At 29.9% G+C, this 21622-nt stretch overlaps 3 protein-coding genes and 2 pseudogenes across 3 annotated transcripts; all 5 read right to left on the bottom strand.

The window, feature by feature from the left end:
* Positions 1 to 3607: 3607 nt before the first annotated feature.
* Positions 3608 to 6133, bottom strand: LOC120580161 (NAD(P)H-quinone oxidoreductase subunit 5, chloroplastic). Its single transcript, XM_039833492.1, has one exon. The coding sequence runs from the start codon at positions 4823 to 4825 to the stop codon at positions 3608 to 3610; it is 1218 nt and encodes a 405-aa protein (XP_039689426.1). The 5' UTR covers positions 4826 to 6133.
* Positions 6134 to 12994: 6861 nt separating this feature from the next.
* On the bottom strand, positions 12995 to 13757 carry LOC112421072 (NAD(P)H-quinone oxidoreductase subunit 1, chloroplastic). The gene is given in 3 exon segments (XM_024781180.2): positions 12995 to 13324; positions 13327 to 13437; positions 13440 to 13757. Coding segments are annotated over 3 exon segments (519 nt in total). The 5' UTR covers positions 13723 to 13757; the 3' UTR covers positions 12995 to 13199.
* Positions 13696 to 15033, bottom strand: LOC120580241 (NAD(P)H-quinone oxidoreductase subunit H, chloroplastic-like; annotated as a pseudogene).
* A 537-nt stretch (positions 15034 to 15570) lies between these two features.
* Positions 15571 to 16366, bottom strand: LOC120580111 (protein TIC 214-like; annotated as a pseudogene).
* Positions 16367 to 19126: 2760 nt separating this feature from the next.
* Positions 19127 to 21158, bottom strand: LOC112416088 (protein TIC 214). The gene has a single exon (XM_024781181.2). It carries the CDS (start codon positions 20941 to 20943, stop codon positions 19795 to 19797), a length of 1149 nt encoding a protein of 382 aa, XP_024636949.2. The 5' UTR covers positions 20944 to 21158; the 3' UTR covers positions 19127 to 19794.
* Between the last annotated feature and the right edge of the window lie 464 nt (positions 21159 to 21622).

The following is a 21622-nucleotide window of genomic DNA, read 5'->3' as shown; positions in this document are numbered from 1 at the left end:
TTTTTCTTAAAAAATAATCTGTAAAAAATTTAACGGGCTTGCATAATAGGAGAAATTAATTAGCGGGCCTTTAGAACCCAATTTTATTTTGTGAAAATTAAAATAAAATAAATAAATACAAACTCCAATTCCATCTTCTTCTCAAAGAAAGAGAGAGAATGTTGAAGTATGCAGGGTAACATGAAGGCAGAAACAGGGTCGAGAAAGAATTTGAGCAACAAAAAATTCATCACTTTGGCTGTGTTTTATACAACTTTGTCGAAAAATGAAAAAGAATATCATGGGTAATTTGGGAAAGCACATCAGCCACCAAAAATTGAATTCCTAAATTGCTTTTGAAAAGATCCAACTTTTAGCTTCTGGTAGACGTGAGTTTGGGGGGTTGAATCACGTTTTGCTGAATCACTTTTGCAGTTACCCAAACACCACAAAAATAGAAAAACTGCATTTGAGTGCTTCTGATTAGGGTTGGGAATAGTTCAGGCCGGCCTACAGTGGCCTACGGCCTGACCTGTTTAGTAGATAGGCCTAGGCCTGGGCTTTTTAGAAAGCCTGTTTAGTTAAATAGGCCAAATTTAGGCTTCAAAAAAGACTGTTAAGCTTAATAGGCCGACCTATTAATACTTATTTATTAAAAAATATTTTTTTTTATATTAAAATAATTGCATATATTAAAAATATAAACATCTTTTTCTCTATCTATTAGTCCCTTAATAGGCTTTATTGTTATAGGCTTTTATGTAGGCTTTAATCTAGTTGAAATTTACTTGCAGTGAAATAGACTTTAAGATATGTTTAACCTATTTAGTATGCCAAATGAACTATTCGATGACCTTAATGTGAAGTAGGCCTGTAAGTAGACTTTCAGATCAGTCCAGGCTTTTAAATAGGTCAGACCAGACCTAGAAAAACGGCCTATGATAGGCCATAGACCAGACTCAAATTTGTGATTTATTTCGTAGGCCAGGCTCAGACCTATCAAAGTCTGGCCTGACCTGACCTATTCCCACCCCTACTCTTGACTCACGTTTGTGCCCACAAAACGGGTAACCAAACAGCACTAAATGCACTATATTCCGAAACCCTGAAATCTCAAACAACACTATTTTGTTGAATCCTACTCTGGTCCCACCACAAGATTCACATGATACTTTATGATAAGGGTCAAATGGAACAATTTCGTGATATATCCATTATGCGATGACTAATTGAAAATTTAACCACAAAGTTAATTGGACCGATCAGCCCATCATAATATATCCACGTCAAAGTTATTTTTTATTATTTTTTTAAATAAGGTATGCATGTCAAAGTTAAAACCACAATGTTATACATAAGCATACACAAAAATCTATTTTACTCAAAAATGAAAAGTCTATTTTCAAACCACAATGTATACATAAGCATACACAATGTATTTTTATGTTTCATGTTGTGAAATAGTGAGGTATTTTTTCTCAATTTTATAGCATCCATGCTTCACTTTGACCATGAGATTGTTCTGGTTTTATTCTTGTTTTCTAAAAAAAATTGGAGAGCAATTATGAAAAAGGAAAGAAAAATATTTGATTTATGATAGCTTGCAAATTTGGTCAAAGTATAAAAGCTCAAAAGAAAAAAGTTTGTTTCTTGACTTCTATTTGTGGTGATTATTACTAGTACTGGTTATTTGTACCCATCATTGAACTTTAATGTTTGTTTTGTTTTCACAGTTGGTGAAACATGTAGTAGGATTGGAGAAAACAAAGAGGGGAACAAGCTGAAAAAGGGAATGAAAGGGAGCATGCGTTGGCTTCTCCATTTTTTTTTTATCATATTTTGGATAAATATAGTTTTGATTTTAGATTTTAACAGGAAATTCAAATGATGGTAAATTTAACCAATATTACATTAAATCACTATCACTTATCTTTGGAATTTCTTTTATTTGTGTAAACAAAATTGAATATGTCTAGAAGTTTTTTTTTAAGGAGAATATATCTAGAAGTTCTAACTCAACCAACAAATATCAAAATTGCAAGGTTGGACGTTGTGACTCGAGTTTGAACCCAGGATCTCACAATTGTGTGTGAGTTTATTTTCGGTGGATTACAGCTTCATCTAAGATTAAAAAAAAAATAAAAAAATTGAGTATTACAAATCGGCGCTAAAAGTATAGAGGATTATTTTTTTACTTCTGACCGTTAATTCTCATTGTTGGTATTATTATTTCTCTTATTCCATTTCTTAAGGAGTACACCTACTTTTTTGTGTTACCATCTTAAACTTTGTTTGAGTGTTTGGAGAGGAAGAGAAGAGAGCAGGTGGAAAAGGAAAACACTTTTACATTTTTTGTAAAAAAAAATATTTTTTAAAGAACGATAAATTAATGTTTATAATTAATATATTTTTAATTTTAAAAATATTACAACTACATATATGAAATTTGAATAATATCATGTAAACCATCCAAAACTCTCATCTTATACAATTTTTGAGTTTCTCTGAATGAGGAGAATTTTGTATTATGAAGAAAAATAAATCTTTCAAAGCTCTTCTTTTCAATATGCTCTATTTCTTCCACTTCCTCATTTCTTATTTCAAGAACTCTCCCTCTCTTCCCCTCTAAACTCCCAAACAAAATATTAATCTCTTGCCATTATCATTCTCATCTCATTCTAAATTATAGAGTAAGTAACCCTATTAGAAAGGGAAAAAAAATAGACAATATGTCATGTCAAATCTGTGCAATATATGTTTATAAAATGAAAAAAAAAATGGATGTACAAGATTTGCAAAATTTTATTGACCTAAGATAAATTTTTTGACATGTTAATAGATCAAAATTAGAATTTAGTGTTTTAAACAAGGCTAGCATATTTAAACAATAGAAATGATATTTATACAATTATTTTTTGACAACCTTTCTAACAACATTCTCTTATATTCACATATTTTGTTTTAGTTTTTGTGTCAATACCACATTTTCTTTATAAATTTATGATTATTTCAAAAGTTGTCATATAAATAAATATTCAAATAACACAACTCTTTAAACAAAGATAAGTCCGACCCGTTCCATTCCCACCCCTTTTAACACTCATACCATCCTTAGCTTATCTTTTTGTCTTTAAGTGTTCGATTCTCTTGAAAAAGAGTAACTAAAATTTAACTAAGTTTGATCAAAACGTAACTAAAATAAGACAATAAATTGTTAAAAAAAAGGCTAAATAGGTCTTTCGTCTATATAAATATAGGCCGTTTGGATTTTCGTCCCAGAAGTTACTAATCCTTCCATTTTGCCATTGCAAATATTAATCATTTGAAAAAATGGTCATAATTACATATGATTAGTAAATTTAGGGACGGAAATTCAAACGACCTATATTTGCAGGGACGAAAGACCTATTTAAGCCAACCACCTCACCCAATCATCACTTGCCAAATGGGCACCACGTCGCTAACGACAACCCACCTCAGCAAAAAAACCTAATTAGGACTAAAAGTCAAATAATTAAATTTTTCAATGGTAGATTGGAAGGATTAGTAATTTCAAGAATGTAAATTTAAGATAGATATATTTGCATGTACAAAAGACTTATTTAAGAAAAAATAAAATAAAATAAAATTACACGTACACGGATAAATGTTGTAAACACTTTGGACTGGAACAAGAACATAAACATAGTAAACTCTCGAGTCCCAAACACATGTCAAAGGTTTGAATACAGGTTCCTATGAATACAGCGACAGTATCAACACCAAGTTGATAAGAGCCCATACCTAAAGCTAACATCATATAACCCAATTGAGACATTGTAGAATAGGCCAAATTTTTCTTAATATCTTTTTGAGCAATAGCTAAAGTAGCTCCTAATACTACTGTTATTATACCTATCAAAGCTATTACACTCATTATGGGGGGTATAACTATGAAAAGAGGAAGAAGTCGAGCTACAAGAAAAATTCCTGCTGCTACCATAGTAGCAGCATGGATAAGAGCGGAAATAGGAGTAGGACCTTCCATAGCATCTGGTAACCATACATGAAGAGGGAATTGGGCAGATTTCGCAACTGATCCGCAAAATAACAAGAGGGCGCACAAAGTAACAAAAAAAAGATTCACCTCATTCTTATAAATTAAGTTGTTGAATATTTGAAATAAATCCCGAAATTCCAAACTACCCGTTATCCAATAAAAACCTAAAATTCCTAATAATAAACCAAAATCCCCCACACGATTAGTTACAAACGCTTTTTGACAAGCATTTGCCGCAATAGGACGTGTGAACCAAAAACCTATTAATAGATAAGAACACATTCCAACCAATTCCCAAAAAATATAAACTTGTATCAAATTTGAACTAGTAACTAACCCTAACATTGAAGTATTAAAAAAACTCAGATAAGTAAAAAATCTCAAATAGCCTTGATCATGAGACATGTAACTATCACTATAAATTAGAACCAGAATCCCAACAGTAGTGATTAATATTGACATTATAGAAGTAAGTGAATCAATCAAATAGCCAAACTCTAAAGAAAGATCATTATTTATAGTCCAAGACCATACATATTGATAGATAGAACTATTCTCGATTTGATGAATAGATAGATCGATCGAAAAAATCATAACTATCGTTAACAATAAAATACTAGGAAAAGCCCACATACGGCGAATCTTTTTTGTTGCCGTAGGAAAAAGTAGAAGTCCTACCCCTATAAAAATAGGAACTGGAAGTGGGATGAAAGGTATGATCCATGAATATTGATGTATATATTCCATACAAAAAAAATAAAGAATAAAAAATATTTTGATTCTTGATGAATTTTGTTTCTTATTCATTTGTTTTATCTCTTTTGTAAAGGGGTTCGGTTAATAAAAAGTGGATAAATAAATCGAATTTTATATTCTTAATTGTTCTGAATCTTTGCACAATCGTTCCAATATTGGAAAGTACAAAGTCAAAATCGGCCAATAACCAAATTCCTAGTAAAAATAAAAAAAAATCTTATTATTTTAAGTAATATTAATTAATTAATTATAAGTAATATAAATAACTATGTTTGTCATTTATATATATATATATTAAGAAAAATGACTCTTAATAAATAATAATGAAATTAAATAATAATAAATAAAATCAAAATTTTGATATATAGAGTGAGGGTGGGGATAAATCATTACACCAAAACGAAGAACATTTGTTTATTTTGATATAAATTATAAAAACAATATAAATTAGTTTCTTTTTGAACTAATTGATTCTTTTACATTACAATAAAAAGAGATCCATAGATATAGATCTATTATCTATGAAATATTTGGAAAAGATTTATAATATTCAATGGTTTTACTTTAGATAGAAAAAAAGAAAGAGGGAATTAAGATAAATAAGACATACGGCTAATTACAGAATAATTCGTTTTCATTTACAGAACAAATGTCTTTCACATCGAACTATAGTAATAAAAAAACTATCCTAATTGTATGGCAGTTCCAAAAAAGCGCACTTCTATATCAAAAAAAAATATTCGTAAAAATTTTTGGAAAAAAAAGGGATATTGGACAGCATTGAAAGCCTTTTCATTAGCTCAATCCATTTTTACAGGTAAATCAAAATTTGTAACAAATAAAATAAAAATGTTGGATTGGAATAATATAAATTAGCTCGATTCAAAGAGTATTCTTTAAATACTCATTTTATACTAATACTAGTATAGAATATGGAACATATATTTAGAATCTATTATATATATAGAATTAGATTCTATATATATAATAGATTCTAAATATATAGAATCTAATTTTTTTCATATTTTTGATATTCGAATAAATACAAATTTTAAATTTACTTGTTATTATCAATTTATACTAAATGTTTAGTAAAGAAATGTACTAAATAAATAGTGCACTTTAAGCGATTCTTTCAATCTCGACGATTGACTAAAGAGTTGGTTATTATGATTTCGAGTAAGCCGCTATGGTGAAATTGGTAGACACGCTGCTCTTAGGAAGCAGTGCTAGAGCATCTCGGTTCGAGTCCGAGTAGCGGCATGGCATCCTATCCTATATTTTTAAAATTTGAAAAGAAGAAGTCCTATAATGAATTCAATTCCCTATTTCTATTCCTAGTATTCATACCTTTTTATTTTCATTATAGATATTTATTTTCATTATAGATATGATATTTTCAACTTTAGAGCATATATTAACTCATATATCGTTTTCCGTCATATCAATTGTTATTTCAATTCATTTGATAACCTTATTAGTCAATGAAATTGTAGGATTATATGATTTGTCCAAAAAAGCCATGATAATAACTTTTTTCTGTGTAACGGGATTGTTAATTACTCGTTGGTTTTTTTCGGGCCATTTACCATTTAGTGATTTATATGAATCACTAATCTTTCTTTCATGGGGTTTTTCCATTTTTCATATGGTTCCGTGTTTTAAAAAGGAGAAAAACCTTTTAAGTACAATAATCGCACCAAGTGTTATTTTTACCCAAGGCTTTGCGACTTCGGGTCTTTTAACCAAAATGCATCAATCTGTAATATTAGTACCCGCTCTACAATCCCATTGGCTAATGATGCACGTAAGTATGATGATATTGGCCTATGCAGCTCTTTTATGTGGATCATTATTATCAGTAGCTATTTTAGTCATTACGTTTCAAGAAGCCATCCAAATTCTTGCTTTTACCAAGAATTTGGATTTTTTAAATAAATCAGTTGATTTTGTCGAAATAAAATACATGAATATGAATGAAAGAAACAATGTTTTACGAAAAACATCTTTTTATTCTTCTCGAAATTATTATAGGTCTCAATTTATTCAACAATTGGATCGTTGGGGTTATCGTATTATTAGTCTGGGTTTTCTGTTTTTAACGATAGGTATTCTTTCAGGGGCAGTATGGGCTAACGAGGCATGGGGGTCCTATTGGAATTGGGATCCAAAGGAAACTTGGGCTTTTATTACTTGGACCATATTCGCTATTTATTTACATACTCGAAAAACTAAAAAATTTGAAGGTGTAAATTCTTCAATAGTGGCCTCTATCGGATTTCTTATAATTTGGATATGTTATTTGGGGATCAATCTATTAGGAATAGGACTACATAGTTATGGTTCATTTACATCTAATTAATTTTCAATGAGTAAAGAACCTGAGAAATAAAAATATGGAAAGCATATAAATATTTACTTTCCATAAATCGTGGAGAACCCTTTCAATCAAGTAATGTAATGATTCAAGGGTTCTCACAAACAACAAACATATTGGATTATAATTTCAATTTTTTTTTGTTAAGTGAATCTAACAGAAAAATATTCTTTTTCATAAGGTTTTTTTCTCTTTTTTATTCATTTATTCATGAAAATGCTCTATCAAAAATTAGCTAGAATAGCTTCAACCTTGTCAACCGAGAATGAAAAAATGAAATCTGGATAAATACCAATACCTATTACGGGTATAAGGATAGAAATCGAAATAAATAATTCTCTCGGCCCAGAATCAAAAAAATAAGAGTTTGGTGTATTAAAAAACTTGTATCCATAGAACATCTGCCGTAAAATAGATAATAAATAAATAGGAGTTAATATCATTCCAATTGCGGTTACAAAAGTAATTAGTATTTTCATCATGAAAAGATATTTTTGACTAGTAATTATTCCAAAAAAACTATCAATTCGGCAACAAAACCGCTCATGCCCGGCAATGCAAGAGAAGCCATCGATAAGATAGTGAAAATCGTGAATATTTTTGGCATTGGGATAGCCATTCCGCCCATTTCGTCAAGATAAAGAAGACGTAGTCTATCATAACTAGTTCCTGCCAAGAAAAAAGGGCAGCCCCAATAAATCCATGAGATATTATTTGTAAAATGGCCCCGTTGAGCCCAGTATCACTTATAGAACCAATTCCTAGAATTATGAAACCCATATGAGATACCGAAGAATAAGCTATTCTTTTTTTAAATTACGTTGACCAAAAGATGTTGAAGCGGCATAGATTATTTGAATAGAACCTAATATCATTAACCAGGGGCAAAATATTGAATGAGCGTGGGAAAATAATTCCATATTAATTCGAACCAACCCATATGCTCCCATTTTTAATAAGATTCCGGCTAAAAGCATACAAGTGCTGTAATGTGCCTCTCCGTGGGTATCCGGTAACCATGTATGTAAGGGTATAATCGGCGATTTGACAGCAAAAGCAATAAGAAATGCCGTATATAATATTATTTCTAGCGCCACAGGATACGATTGATTAGTTAATGTTTCAAAATTTAATGTTGGTTCATTAGAACCATATAAACCGATACCCAGAATTCCCATTAATAAAAAACAGAACCTCCTGCAGTGTACAAAATAAACTTTGTAGCTGAATACAAACGTTTCTTTCCCCCCCACATGGCTAAGAGTATATAAACGGGAATTAATTCCAATTCCCACATGATGAAAAAAGTAAAATGTCTCGAGAAGAAAATGGTCCGATTTGACCGCTATACATTGCTAACATCAGGAAATAGAATAATTGGTATTCTCGAGTAACCGGCTGAGCCGCTAAAGTGGCTAAAGTAGTTATAAATCCCGTCAGTAAAATAGGTCCTATAGAGAGTCCATCTATTCCCAATCTCCAGTAAAAATCAAAAAATTGATCCATTTATAATTCTCCGTCAGTTGAATTAGTGGATCATCCAATTGGAAATGATAACAAAATGCATAGGTTGTTAGAAGGAGATCGATTAAGCATATAGAAATGCTATACCACCTAATTACCTTATTTCCCTATGAGGGAATAAGAAAATTAAGGAACCTGCGGCTATTGGGAAAACTACAACTATTGTTAACCAAGGAAAATAATTCGTCATAAAAATAAGATACACTTGGGCCAGAAAAGCCCGTGCTCAAAAAAAAATACAAAATATTTTTTGAGCACGGGTTTTTGCCAGTAAAAAAACGTATTCGTGTGGTGTTTTTTGAAACGTATCAATAAGCTAGACCCATACTTCGAGTTGTTTCAGGCCCTAAATAAACCCGAACACTTAAGAAATCCGTCGGACAAGCGGACTCACACCTCTTACAACCAACACAGTCCTCTGTTCTTGGGGCAGAAGCTATTTGCTTAGCCTTACATCCATCCCAAGGTATCATTTCTAATACATCTGTGGACAAGCTCGGACACATTGAGTACATCCTATACATGTATCATAAATCTTTACTGAATGTGACATTGTATCTATAGTAATTTTTGAACATAAAAAATGAAAATTATCGATCTAGTAAACTCGTAAATGAATCATATATTTATATACCAGATGAATCAATGATTTGTTATAATATTGTTAATTGTTAATCAAAAAGATGTCTAGATAAATTTAGAATAAGGAATAGAAGAGGATACTTTGATTTCTTATGATTTAGGCAATGCAAACATGATCAGAAGTTGTGTAGAATACATATTAATTTGAATTGATAAATATTACACTCACTATTTGATTGAATTGAATTTTTTTATTAATTATGATTAATTAATGCTATTTATTCAACAAATTCGATTGATTGATACGGGTTGATTTTCTGTTACGAGCAATTGCGGAAACAATAGCCAGTCCGATAGCTGCTTCAGCGGCTGCAATAGCTATAACAAAAATTGAAAAAATATTTCCTTTTAATTGGCGATTATCAAAAAAATCAGAAAAAGTTACGAGATTTATATTAACTGCATTCAGTATAAGTTCAAGACACATAAGGGCTCTAACCATATTTCGGCTCGTGATCAATCCATAGATACCTATAGAAAATAAATAGGCACTCAAAACAAGTACATGTTCGAGCATCATTGACCAACTCCTTATTAATTTTGATTCATTTCAATATGAACAACAATTCAACAGATTCAATTGACTAAAGAATATACCAAGTCTGGAACAAAAGAATATATTGGCAATAAAAAAAAGAGTTTATACATAACATAGAATTGAAAAAAAAAAATAAAATCTTGATTTATATTACTAATTCTATAAAGATTTTTTACTGGCGAGCTACAACAATTGCACCTATCAAAGCAACTAAAGAATTATTGAAATTAGTTCAAATGGAAGAAAAAATCGGTTGATAAATGAATTCCAATTTGTTGACTAGTACTTATCAAATCTTGCTCAATAATCTGATTTGGTCTTGTAGTCCAAATAATTCCGTACCATGAAGTATCTGAAATAATAGTTATTAGTGAAACAAAATACTTGTACAAACTATCAAAGTAATTCCATCCCCAACAGTCCAAAGATTAAAATCTTGGTAATATTCGGAACTATTCATGAACATCACAGCAAATATGATTAAAATGTTAATAGCTCCCACGTAAATAAGTAGCTGTGATGCAGCTACAAAATGGGAGTTTGATAAAATATATAATAAGGATATACAAACAAGAACCAGTCCCAACGAAAAAGCAGAAAAAATAGGGTTGGTAAGTAATACTACTCCTAGACTTCCTAATATAATACCCGATCCCAGAAAGACTAAAAGAAAATCGTGTAGCGTTTCAGGCAAATCCATTATATGTAAAAAAAAAGACAAAGAAATCGAAATTTCATGACCGTATTGATATGACCAGGAAAAAAAATTTATATACTTAAATTTTTTTTTATTATATTTTGATAATATTTTATTTTGATTATTCTCTTATCTCTTATATATTCTATATAATCTATAATATATATATAGATTATCATTATTTATAGAGTTATATATATAGTCTATTCTATACTATTCTGATTTTCTTTTTATTTTATATTTATTTATTTTATATTTATTAAGAATAAAAATAATTTTAATTATAAAAATTCTCTTTTTTATTTTATTTGAATTGTTCGAATTGTATAATCATCAATTACTGACATTGGTAAACGGCCCAAAGCAATTTGATTATAGTTCAATTCGTGACGATCATAAGTTGAAAGTTCATATTCTTCAGTCATTGATAAACAATTTGTTGGGCAATACTCAATACAGTTACCACAAAAAATACAGATTCCGAAATCAATACTGTAATTTAGCAATCGTTTCTTTCGAATATCAGTTTCCAGTTTCCAATCAACAACGGGTAAATCTATAGGACATACACGAACACATACTTCACAAGCAATGCATTTATCAAATTCAAAATGGATTCGACCGCGGAAACGTTCCGATGTGATTAATTTTCATAAGGATATTGAATAGTTACAGGTAAACGATTTGCGTGAGATAAGATAATAATGAAACTTTGACCAATGTACCTTGCAGCTCGGACTGTTTGTTGACCATAATTCATGAACCCAGTTACCATAAGGAACATATCGTAAATATCTATGAATATTTTTGTTTTATTTCTTTCTCTTATTTGAGACAAGTTATGAATATAGAAAATAAATCTTTTAGAGTGAAAACAATTGAGACGAAGTTGTTAATAATAGATTACCGAGAGAAATAGGTAAAAGAAATTTCCATCCAAGATTTAATAATTGATCCATTCTTAGCCTAGGCAAAGACCATCTTGTTATGATAGAAACGAATAAGAAAAATAAGTTTTAGCTAATGTAATAAAGAGATCAATTGTAGTTCCAAAAACTCCATATGTTTTATTGATTTCAAAAACTCAGAAACGAATATGTACGGAATAGAGATATTTGAACCGCCCAAGTAAAGAACTGTTACAAATAATGAAGAAATTAAAAGGTTTAAATAGGAAGCAACGTAAAATAAACCAAATCGAATACCCGAATATTCTGTTTGATAACCCGCTACTAATTCTTCTTCTGCTTCTGGTAAATCAAAAGGTAATCTTTCACATTCTGCTAGTGAAGAAATTAGAAAAACAATGAAACCGATAGGTTGACGCCACAAATTCCACCCCAAAAACCATATTTTGATTGCGCATCAACTATATCAACTGTACTTAAACTGTTAGATAATCCTAGTCGGTGATAACATTACTGTTCCATCTCTATTACAGAACCGTACATGAGATTTTCACCTCATACGGCTCCTGGAAAGCCTTAAGTAAATCTAAGGACCGGGACGATTCTTTATCTCGTGATATATCCATATCCATAAGATATAGAAGATTTAAATCTATCAAACGGTTCTGAATTAGACCAATTCAATTCTGTCTGTTCTAGAAATAACTAAATACGAAAGATAAATCCATTTTAATAAAACATACAAATACAATAAGGCACGTCTGAATTGATCTCATCCCTTAAAAATCGAAATTTGAATTTGTTGAGTAATAACTGAATTCTTCAATAAAATACTCTTTTAGAATTCTCCATAACCTCGGCATTTTGAATTACGAAAAAGAATTACACATTCGTTTCTTAATTATCATGTGAATTTGATCTCCATGAATATGAATATGGATATAAGAAATCATAGCACAAAAAGAGATCTGCTTTTCGTTTATGATTTCTTCTTCTTTTTCGTTCCTATTCTTCTTTGTTTGTGCTATGAAAAAGGGACTTAAAAATTTTAAAGGATTTTTTCGTTCCTGATAGTAATTTATTTAATCGGTGGATGGAAGCATACTCTGGATCGGAGTTATGGGAGTACTGCTTGATTTTTTCTACCAACTTAAAGCCCAATTAGTATTCTTTTTCTATTATGCGTAAATTGTCTTTTGGATAATTTACAAAATCTGTGTTACTAATCCTTTGTGTATCTTGGTGTTTCTAACCATCCACTCTTTTTTTTATTAACCCTTATTTTAACATCTAGGATCATACAAATGATAACTAAAACTCAATAAGGTTGGTCTTTTGAGCCCGCTTCAAAACAGGATGAAAAATATTCTCCAATCTTGGGTTAAATGTCCTCTTCTCTTTATAATTTATTTTATTTGACTTCATTCTTATACATAGAAAATGAGACTCAATATTTTACTGCCATTTAAAATCATCATACTATCTGTTAACTATAGGTAATAGAGTATTCTGAAATTTTATTCAATATAAGCTGTTTTTTTCACTCATATAACTATCTAATTTAGTTCTTCAATCCGAATTGTGAAAAATCAAATTAAGATAATGAAGGTTTCTATTTAATTTATTCGACTCCTTTCCTATTATATATAGTACTATAAAGAGAGGAGCATAGCAATAGCATCGAATAGCTTTTTGGTTTCAACGAATCGCACGTAGAGATATTGATAAGACACATAGAGTTAATGGTATTTCATAACTAATCGATTGAGCAGCAGCTCGTAGACCACCAAAAAGGAATATTTATTATTTGACCCATATCCTGACATAAGAAGTCCAATGGGAGCAATACTCGAAATAGCAATCCATAAAAAACACCGATATTGAAATCAGATAAAACAAAGTTATAGCCAAAGGGAATTACTGAATAACTTATTAGAATTGATATTACTGATATGGATGGGCCGATACTGAATAAACGAATATCTCCCTAGATGGAATAAGATTCTCTTTGAATAGTAGTTTTGTTCCGTCTGCTAGAGCTTGAAGAATTCCAAAAGGACCAGCGTATTCGGGTCCAATACGCTGTTGTATCCCTGCAGATATTTCTCTTTCTAACCATACAATTGCTAGTACACTTATTGTGATTCCCAATACAAGAATCAAAATAGGTACAAGTATCCATAGAATTCCATAGACCTCTTTGAAAGATTCCAATCCGGAAAAATAATTTATATCTTGGACTTCCGTTGTATCAATTATCATTTCAACGATCAACTTCTCCCATAATGATATCTATGCTACCTAGTATTGTCATAATATCAGCCAATTTCATTCTTTTAACTAATTGAGGAAGAATTTGCAAATTGATAAAACCAGGTGGACGAATTTTCCATCTCCAAGGAAAACCATTCTGATCTCCTAGTAGAAAATTCCTAATTCCCCTTGGGGCCTCAACTCTCACATAAAGTTCTTGTTTGGGCAATTCAAAAGTCGGAGACGATTTTTTACCAATGAATCGATATTCAAAATCATTCCATTCTGGCTCCTTTTCTCTATCAAAGGAGCGAATTTCTAAATTTTCATATGGCCACCTGGAATTCCTTCCAAAGCCTGTTGAATAATTTTAATGGATTCCATCATTTCACCAATTCGAACTAAATAACGAGCTAATGAATCTCCTTCTTTTTGCCATTGAACTTCCCAATCAAATTCCTCGTAACACTCATAATTATCGACTTTACGTAGATCCCATTGTATTCCGGAAGCCCGAAGCATCGGTCCTGATAACCCCCAATTTATAACTTCCTCTCTACCAACAACACCTACGGCTTCAACTCGTTCTAAAAAAATGGGATTTCGCGTAATCAGTTTTTGATATTCAATAACCCTTGTTAAAAAATAATTGCAAAAATCAAAACATTTATCTATCCAACCATAAGGTAGATCAGCCGCTACTCCTCCAATACGAAATAATTATGCATCATTCTCATACCTGTCGCAGCTTCAAATAGATCATATATTAATTCTCTTTCTCTAAAAATATAGAAAAGGGGTTTGTGCACCAATATCTGCCATAAAAGGTCCCAGCCATAGTAGATGAGAAGCTATGCGACTTAATTCCAACATAATTACTCGTATATAGCTGGCTCTTTTAGGTACTTGAATATTTCCCAATTGTTCCGGTCCATTTACGGTTATTGCTTCTGTGAACATAGTAGCTAAATAATCCCAACGTGTTACATAAGGCAGATATTGTATAATTGTTCGATTTTCCGCAATTTTTTCCATACCTCTGTGTAAATAACCCAATATTGGTTCACAATCAATAACATCTTCACCATCCAGAGTAACAATAAGTCTAAGAACACCATGCATTGATGGGTGTTGAGGCCCATATTGACTATCATGAGGTCTTTTCTTGTAGCTGGCACATTCATAGGTTTTTCCTCGATTCATTCTTCCATGAATCGTTAAAAAAAAGTTCATCAAAATTCAGGATCTAATAAATCGAATAATTGAAAATGATTCTTGAAATTAACGAATTTGTGAATCCCGAATACCCAACTGATTTATTAATTTTTTATAACGTATTTTATTTTTCTTTGACAAATAAGACAGTAGTCGTTGCCGTTTTCCTAGAATTATATGTAAACCCCTTTGAGATAAATAGTCTTTTGGGTGTAATTCCAAATGTGAAGTAAGTCTTAGTATCTTATTATGGAAATTGAATACTTGAAATTCAACTGATCCGGGGTTTTCTTCTTCTTTTTTTTTTGTGAAATAACAGGTATAAATGAATTTTTTATCATAAAATGAAAGCTTTTCTCTCCCCTCGTTTTTGGTAGATATTTTTATTGATCGGTAATAGTAATGACACTAATTTTTAATTTTGTATATAAATTATCTTAAATTTATTTTTTTTTTTTTTTTTCAAATCAATTATATTATTATATTATTAAGGAATGTAATTCAAATAGATAAAAAATAAATACTATATTTATTAATTGAATAAATAAAAATTCTATTGTCTTGTCTATTTCAAAAAAAATAAGACCATCGCATTTCTTTTTTTATTTAAATTTATTTATATAAAAATATAAATAAATATATATAAATTTATATTTATATATATATATTTATTCACATATCAGATATGTTACAAAAAATATTATGATAATGATAATATAGAAGATAAATGTAGATTCTAAATTAATCTTTCAATCGAGGATACATATGTATCCTTAATATACTGAAATGGCTTCCATTATGGGTATTAAACCAATAGCGGTTTATACAAGCTAAATCTTCTAATCGATAATTTGGCCAAAGAAATAATTTAAAATTCATTAGTTTTTTGTTTCGCTATCAAGATCTTTATTTTAGTCAAAACTTGAGAAACATTTTTTATTTGATTCTCATTGTCATTTATTGTTTTTCTATGCACAGTATTTCTATTCCTAGGATTGAAACAAGTTAGAATTCTCAATTCTCTACGGCGTCTAGTGGACAAAAGATTTTCAGGAACAAACAATCATAAAGATTTTTATCTTTATTTTCTGTTATCTTTTGATCAACACGACTTTTTTTCTTTTCCAACTCCAACTTTTTCGCGTCTTACTCTTATGAATCAACGGTAGTCTTATGGTTTGATATAGAAGAGATTGTTCATGCTTTTTTCTAGGCAGGCGAATAGGTTCAATAAAAAAGATTAGCCTTTCCTTCAAGTCCTCAGTGTCCCTACATTCTGTATAACAAAATCCTTCGTCCTTGAATCAACCAGCATTTCTATATCTAGCTCTAGCTTTTTAATCGACATTATTACAATTTTGTTGAATTTTTTCATTCTAAGCAGGAGACAAAATAAGTTGGTATTATCCATTCCTATTTCTTCGTCGGAACTATCACAGTGCAAATAAAAACCCAAATATTTTGATAGTAAGAAATCCCGTTCTCCTTTAGATCGGTCCTGTATTTAGAATCTGATCCTTTATAATAGTATGAGACAGATTTAAGATCTTCATCTACTGTATTCACGTATTCTTCCGTTGTTAACTCTAAATTATCAAGCTGCAAAACAAAGAATTTTATTGGTAAGATCCAAGGATTCATCTTATATGCACAATATAATTTGCTTAATTTTGAAAAGAACCAAAATCCGGGAATAAGGAATTTATCCTTCGGTCTAGAAGTCTTTTTCCTTTTTACATTCATTCCCATCCAATTGAAATACTTTCTATCCAGATTTTTTTCCAGATTTTTTCCATATCTAGAATATCATATTCTTCTAGATAATTTTGGATAGAGATGTTGTAATTATAAGAAATCGCTTGGTTTTTATTCGGTGATCTATATCCATAAATAGAGGATTTTTTCTTATTCGCAAAATTAAGATATTGATAGGAGAAAAGATCATATCTATATTGTTTTTTAATTTTGTTTTTAATTTCTATTTTTAATAAGTCTCCTTCTTGTTCTTGTTTTTTGGAAAGAATTAATTCTTTCCAAATTAATTGATTTTTTCATATGAATCATATTCAACTAAATCTTTATTTTGAGCCACACGATGTTCATTGATTCTATTCCTCCAGTTTTGTGATACTAATCTCGACCATCTCTTCTCAGGTAAATCATATTGATAAAGAACCTTGAACCAATTTGTCCATGGATTCATTAACGAATCGGAACGTTTCTTATGTCTTAATTTGGAATTATATGTTCCTTGCATTCTAAAAAAATAATCCTTTATTTCATTCTTAAGAAAAAAAGATCTTCCAGGAGATTCCAAAATAGATCTTATCTTAAATTTAGATCCATTACTAAATTGGATTTGTGATAATTTATAAAATACATATTCTTGTGACAAAGATGACAAAGAAGATACATCCCAAGAATTCTGTGAATTCATATTCGTAATATTCTCAGATTTCTCTAGAATCGATATAAGTCTACTTACACTTAGATTTTCAAATCTTTCTTCCATTTCTTCCATTTTTTTTTTTTTGTCGTAAATGGGTTTTTTTACATTTAGTATTTTGTCTGTTGATTCAAGAAAATCAAGAAAACGTTGTCGATGGATCCTAGCAATACTACTGATACATAAAAGGATATCTATGTATACCCTTCTATGAAAATTTTGAAAAAGAATAGGATTTACGTATTAATCGAACAAATCTTCTTTGTAAGATTTGCAAATTATTTTTTTGTAATTCTAATCTTTTAGCATCATAAGTAGTTTTGTTCGAATTCAAATTGATCTCTGAAGTTAGAATCCCCTCTTTTTTTTCTTCTGTCATTGTTTCTATTTGTTTTATGATTGTCTTTGTTTTAACATTAAGATCTTTTATCCTTTTTTCTGTGAATGAAGAATTTGTCCAATTAATCGATTCCATTTTAACGGGTGATTCCTCAATCACCTCAATCACCTCAATCTTTGAATTATTCTTACTGATTGTTGAAGTTTTTTTGCTTTCACTCAGTTCATCTATTGTTCATCTATTATTTTGAACCTAAATAGAATACTTTTAAGAATCCTTTTGATGTTCCAGTTTTCTATTTTTTTTAACATAGTTGGAAACCATTTTTTTCTTTCATTTAAAAATTTTAGAACTAGAAAAAAATGCTTTTTCAAATCTTTTTCAATTGTTTTCTTATTGTTTTTAAAACGGGACCAAAATTGAAAGTGGGTCTCTTGGGAAACCCTCATCAAGGTACGATTCTACTAGTGTTCCATAACCTGTTAAAAACCAGAAGTTTTTGTTTTCAGTATATTTTTTTCTGTGGATCTTTTTTTTTTTTTTTTTTCAGTAGATTGTACCTTAGATTTGTGCCAAGCTTTCAGAACAAAAGGGTTTAAGATCCTTATCTGAATACCCTCGTCGAACCAGTTTTTTGGCAATTCTTTGTCGGATACTGGAATGCCCTGATAGGTGCATTTAATATGAACTTCCCTGCTCCAATCCTAAAATCTTCTGACCATTCGGGATTTTGAAATAATAGGATACGAATGATATTTTTAGTTATTATCAATGAAGGTAGTAGAATATATTTTCTAAAAAAGATTGGATTAGTAATACAAAACTTCTAATTATTAGACCATATAGAATACTTTCCCAGTCTTCTTCTATTTTTAGACGTCTTATTTCAGCGTCGTCTTTGGCGTCCTCTTCGTATTTGTGTTCGAGCCTTTCCTGAAACTCCACAAATTCTGAATTGTCAGTACCAGGTTTCCTGAACATTTCTTTGAAAATTTGGGATAGATCATCGAAAAGATCACCAAAATAAAATATAATGGGTCTATCATCTCCAAAAAAATGGGGAATGGGGCTGTGCATTTCCTTGAGAAAGTTTCGTTGTCGCTATTTTACGCCTTAGAGGGCGCATAGATCCCTTAATTATATCTCGATCAAAATCTGGTTCGCGTAAAAAATTTACTAGAAAAAATTCGTGATTTAGGTCCACTTCAGGAATAGCGTCATTGTCATTTCTAGGACCAATATTCAAAGTCAGTGAATCTGTATTCCCATTAAAAATTACCATACGTTCGGCTTTTGCGGAACGAATCTGAAACTCTTTTGTTAGTCTTTCCGTCATTTGCTCCAATTCGTCGATTAACTCGTATGACCATCGAGGAACTTGTTTACTGATTTCGTTTATTCCAGTACATTTCTTTCTATTAAAAATGGTTTGGTTGTTCTGATCAGTTCTAATTGCCTCGAATAAGAATTTTTTTTTCTTTTTTTTTCTTCGGAATATATTTTTACTTGTTCATGTTCTGGAAATAAATAAAGTCCGTCAAAATTAAAACTTGATACGGATTTTTCCGAAAATTGACTTATTAAGTTAAAAAAAAAACCAATTTCAGTTAATAAAAATTTTCTATCAAATTGATCTATTTTCTGTTCAAATTCTGGATAATTACTATTATCAAATTCTGGATAATTACTATTATCAAATTCTGGATAATTACTATTAATAAGAAGGAGACCATGAATCTTATTTATCAAAATGGAATTTGTTGTGTAAGTTTCATTTTGAATTGATGGTGAAAAGCTTTGTCCACGAAAAGGTCCATTCAAGAAAGGATCATATATTTTAGTTAAATATTTTATTTTCCTCTTATCATTAGACAATCTAATTCGGTTTTCAAATACATCCACAGGAATAAATTTCTTATATTTCTTATATTTCTTATCTAGAACTTTTGCCCTTTTAAAAAATTCATTGCTTAGTTTCTTTCTTTTTCTTTATTATTGGAGCTCCAATAATTAGACAATTCATTATCATTATAGGAGATTTTATCTTTTGTGAAGAGATCCATTTTTTTTTCCATGATTTTCAGAAAACTAGATAAATCAGGTGGATACGTGAAAGAGATTCGTTCTTTTCCATCACTTTGACATATATGAAAAAAAACTGTGAATTTTCATCTCGTACGACTCTTTCAAAGTGATCGTTTTTTATATATCGCAATGGCCTATTCCATTTTCGATAATCGAAAAGAGTAGTTACAAGAGGTTTTTCCAATGCCAAGAGATTATTATCTTGCTCAATGTTCTCCAAAGTCTTATCTTTTTTCGGAAAAAGATAAGAAAGAATATCTTCTTCGTCTTCGATGGAGCCGTTTTGTTCTTGTTCCGAATCTATTTCAACATCGATTTCTGTTTCACCATTGATTTCATCCTTTTGTTTCTCGTCGTATTCTAAGATTTCATCAGTATAAGTATATAAATATGGAACCGGTGTTCTGCCTAAATAGTGGACAACGATAACAAATGAAAAAACAACAAATATTTGACCCACATAATTTCGCAATTGTAATAGAATGTACTTATCAAATCGCATAGTTAACTTAGATTTGATCGAATTTTTTTGCTTTGACCAAACTAATAATATCAATCCAATACATTTCATCAAAAAGATATGACCAATTAACCAACCAAGAAAACTACTTGTTAAGAATAACAATTTATTGTTGGATCGAAAGAGATAAATGTTCATTAATCTTAGTAAGATTGAACTTGGGAAAAGCAAGGGGTTTGATAACTGAAAAAAAAGATTGTTAAAGAATACTTTGTAAATACGAAATTTACGTATTGAATTTGGATTCTTGTATCCGTAATCCAAATCCAAATAAAAGTGAGAATCCGCCGAATAATAGTGTTTGTTGTTTTTGTATACGAAATTAAAGAAAAGATACGGTAGAGTTAGGACAGTGATTGTATGAGGTCTAATCAAAGCCAAATGCAAAGGCGCATAATAGATCGATATGAACATCATAAGCTGTCCCGTAATAAACCCGGTTGTTGCTGCTATTTCCGTCTCGGTCCCTTTGTCCATAACCCGGGCTCGAATAAGGAAGAGATAAGATGGCCCTATGGAGAATGTAGTCAGAAATCCATAATACAGTCCCATCACAATGGCTGAATTTAGTATTTTAAGCCATAAACCTACTAAACGATCTAGTATAAGCAATTGATAAATCATGAAAAACCTCTTTTAGTATTTTGATATTTATTGCAATTTTTATTCTTGCAATTTCATTACTATTCATATATGATATTAGTAATTCATATATGTTATTAATATATGATATGAATTATTCATTTTCGTATTTTTTATTTATTATATATAATAATATATTATATGATATTTAGTAGATAGTAAATGTTATTTAGTATATGTTATTTAGTATATTTAGTATATGTTATTTAGTATATGTTATTTAGTATATTTAGTATATGTTATTTAGTATATGTTATTTAGTATATGTTATTTAGTATATGTTATTTAGTATATTTAGTATATGTTATTTAGTATATGTTATTTAGTATATGATATGAATTATTCATTTTCGTATTTTTTATTTATTATATATAATAATATATTATATGATATTTAGTAGATAGTAAATAGTTAGTGATATGATATTAAATGATATTAATAGTATAGTAAATGATATTAATAAGTAAATGGTTGGTGATATGATATTCTTTTATTATTTATATTAGATATTATTAGATTAAATATCTTATTATATGATAATATGGATAGAATAGAATGAAATAGAGCCACTTTGAATTTACCTATGAAATGAGGCATGGAACGTAGCCATTATGAAGAAGTTCCACAAGTTATAAAGGAAACTTCGGTCTGATAAAAGAAT

This window comes from Medicago truncatula, chromosome 4 (assembly GCF_003473485.1).
Source record: "Medicago truncatula cultivar Jemalong A17 chromosome 4, MtrunA17r5.0-ANR, whole genome shotgun sequence".
Taxonomy (NCBI): domain Eukaryota; kingdom Viridiplantae; phylum Streptophyta; class Magnoliopsida; order Fabales; family Fabaceae; genus Medicago; species Medicago truncatula.
This window is presented reverse-complemented; position numbering and strand designations above follow the sequence as displayed.

Excerpts from the sequence above, each read along its gene's own strand:
- LOC112416088 (XM_024781181.2), bottom strand. The coding sequence starts at position 20,943 with ATGATTTATCAATTGCTTATACTAGATCGTTTAGTAGGTTTATGGCTT.
- LOC120580161 (XM_039833492.1), bottom strand. The coding sequence starts at position 4,825 with ATGAATAAGAAACAAAATTCATCAAGAATCAAAATATTTTTTATTCTT.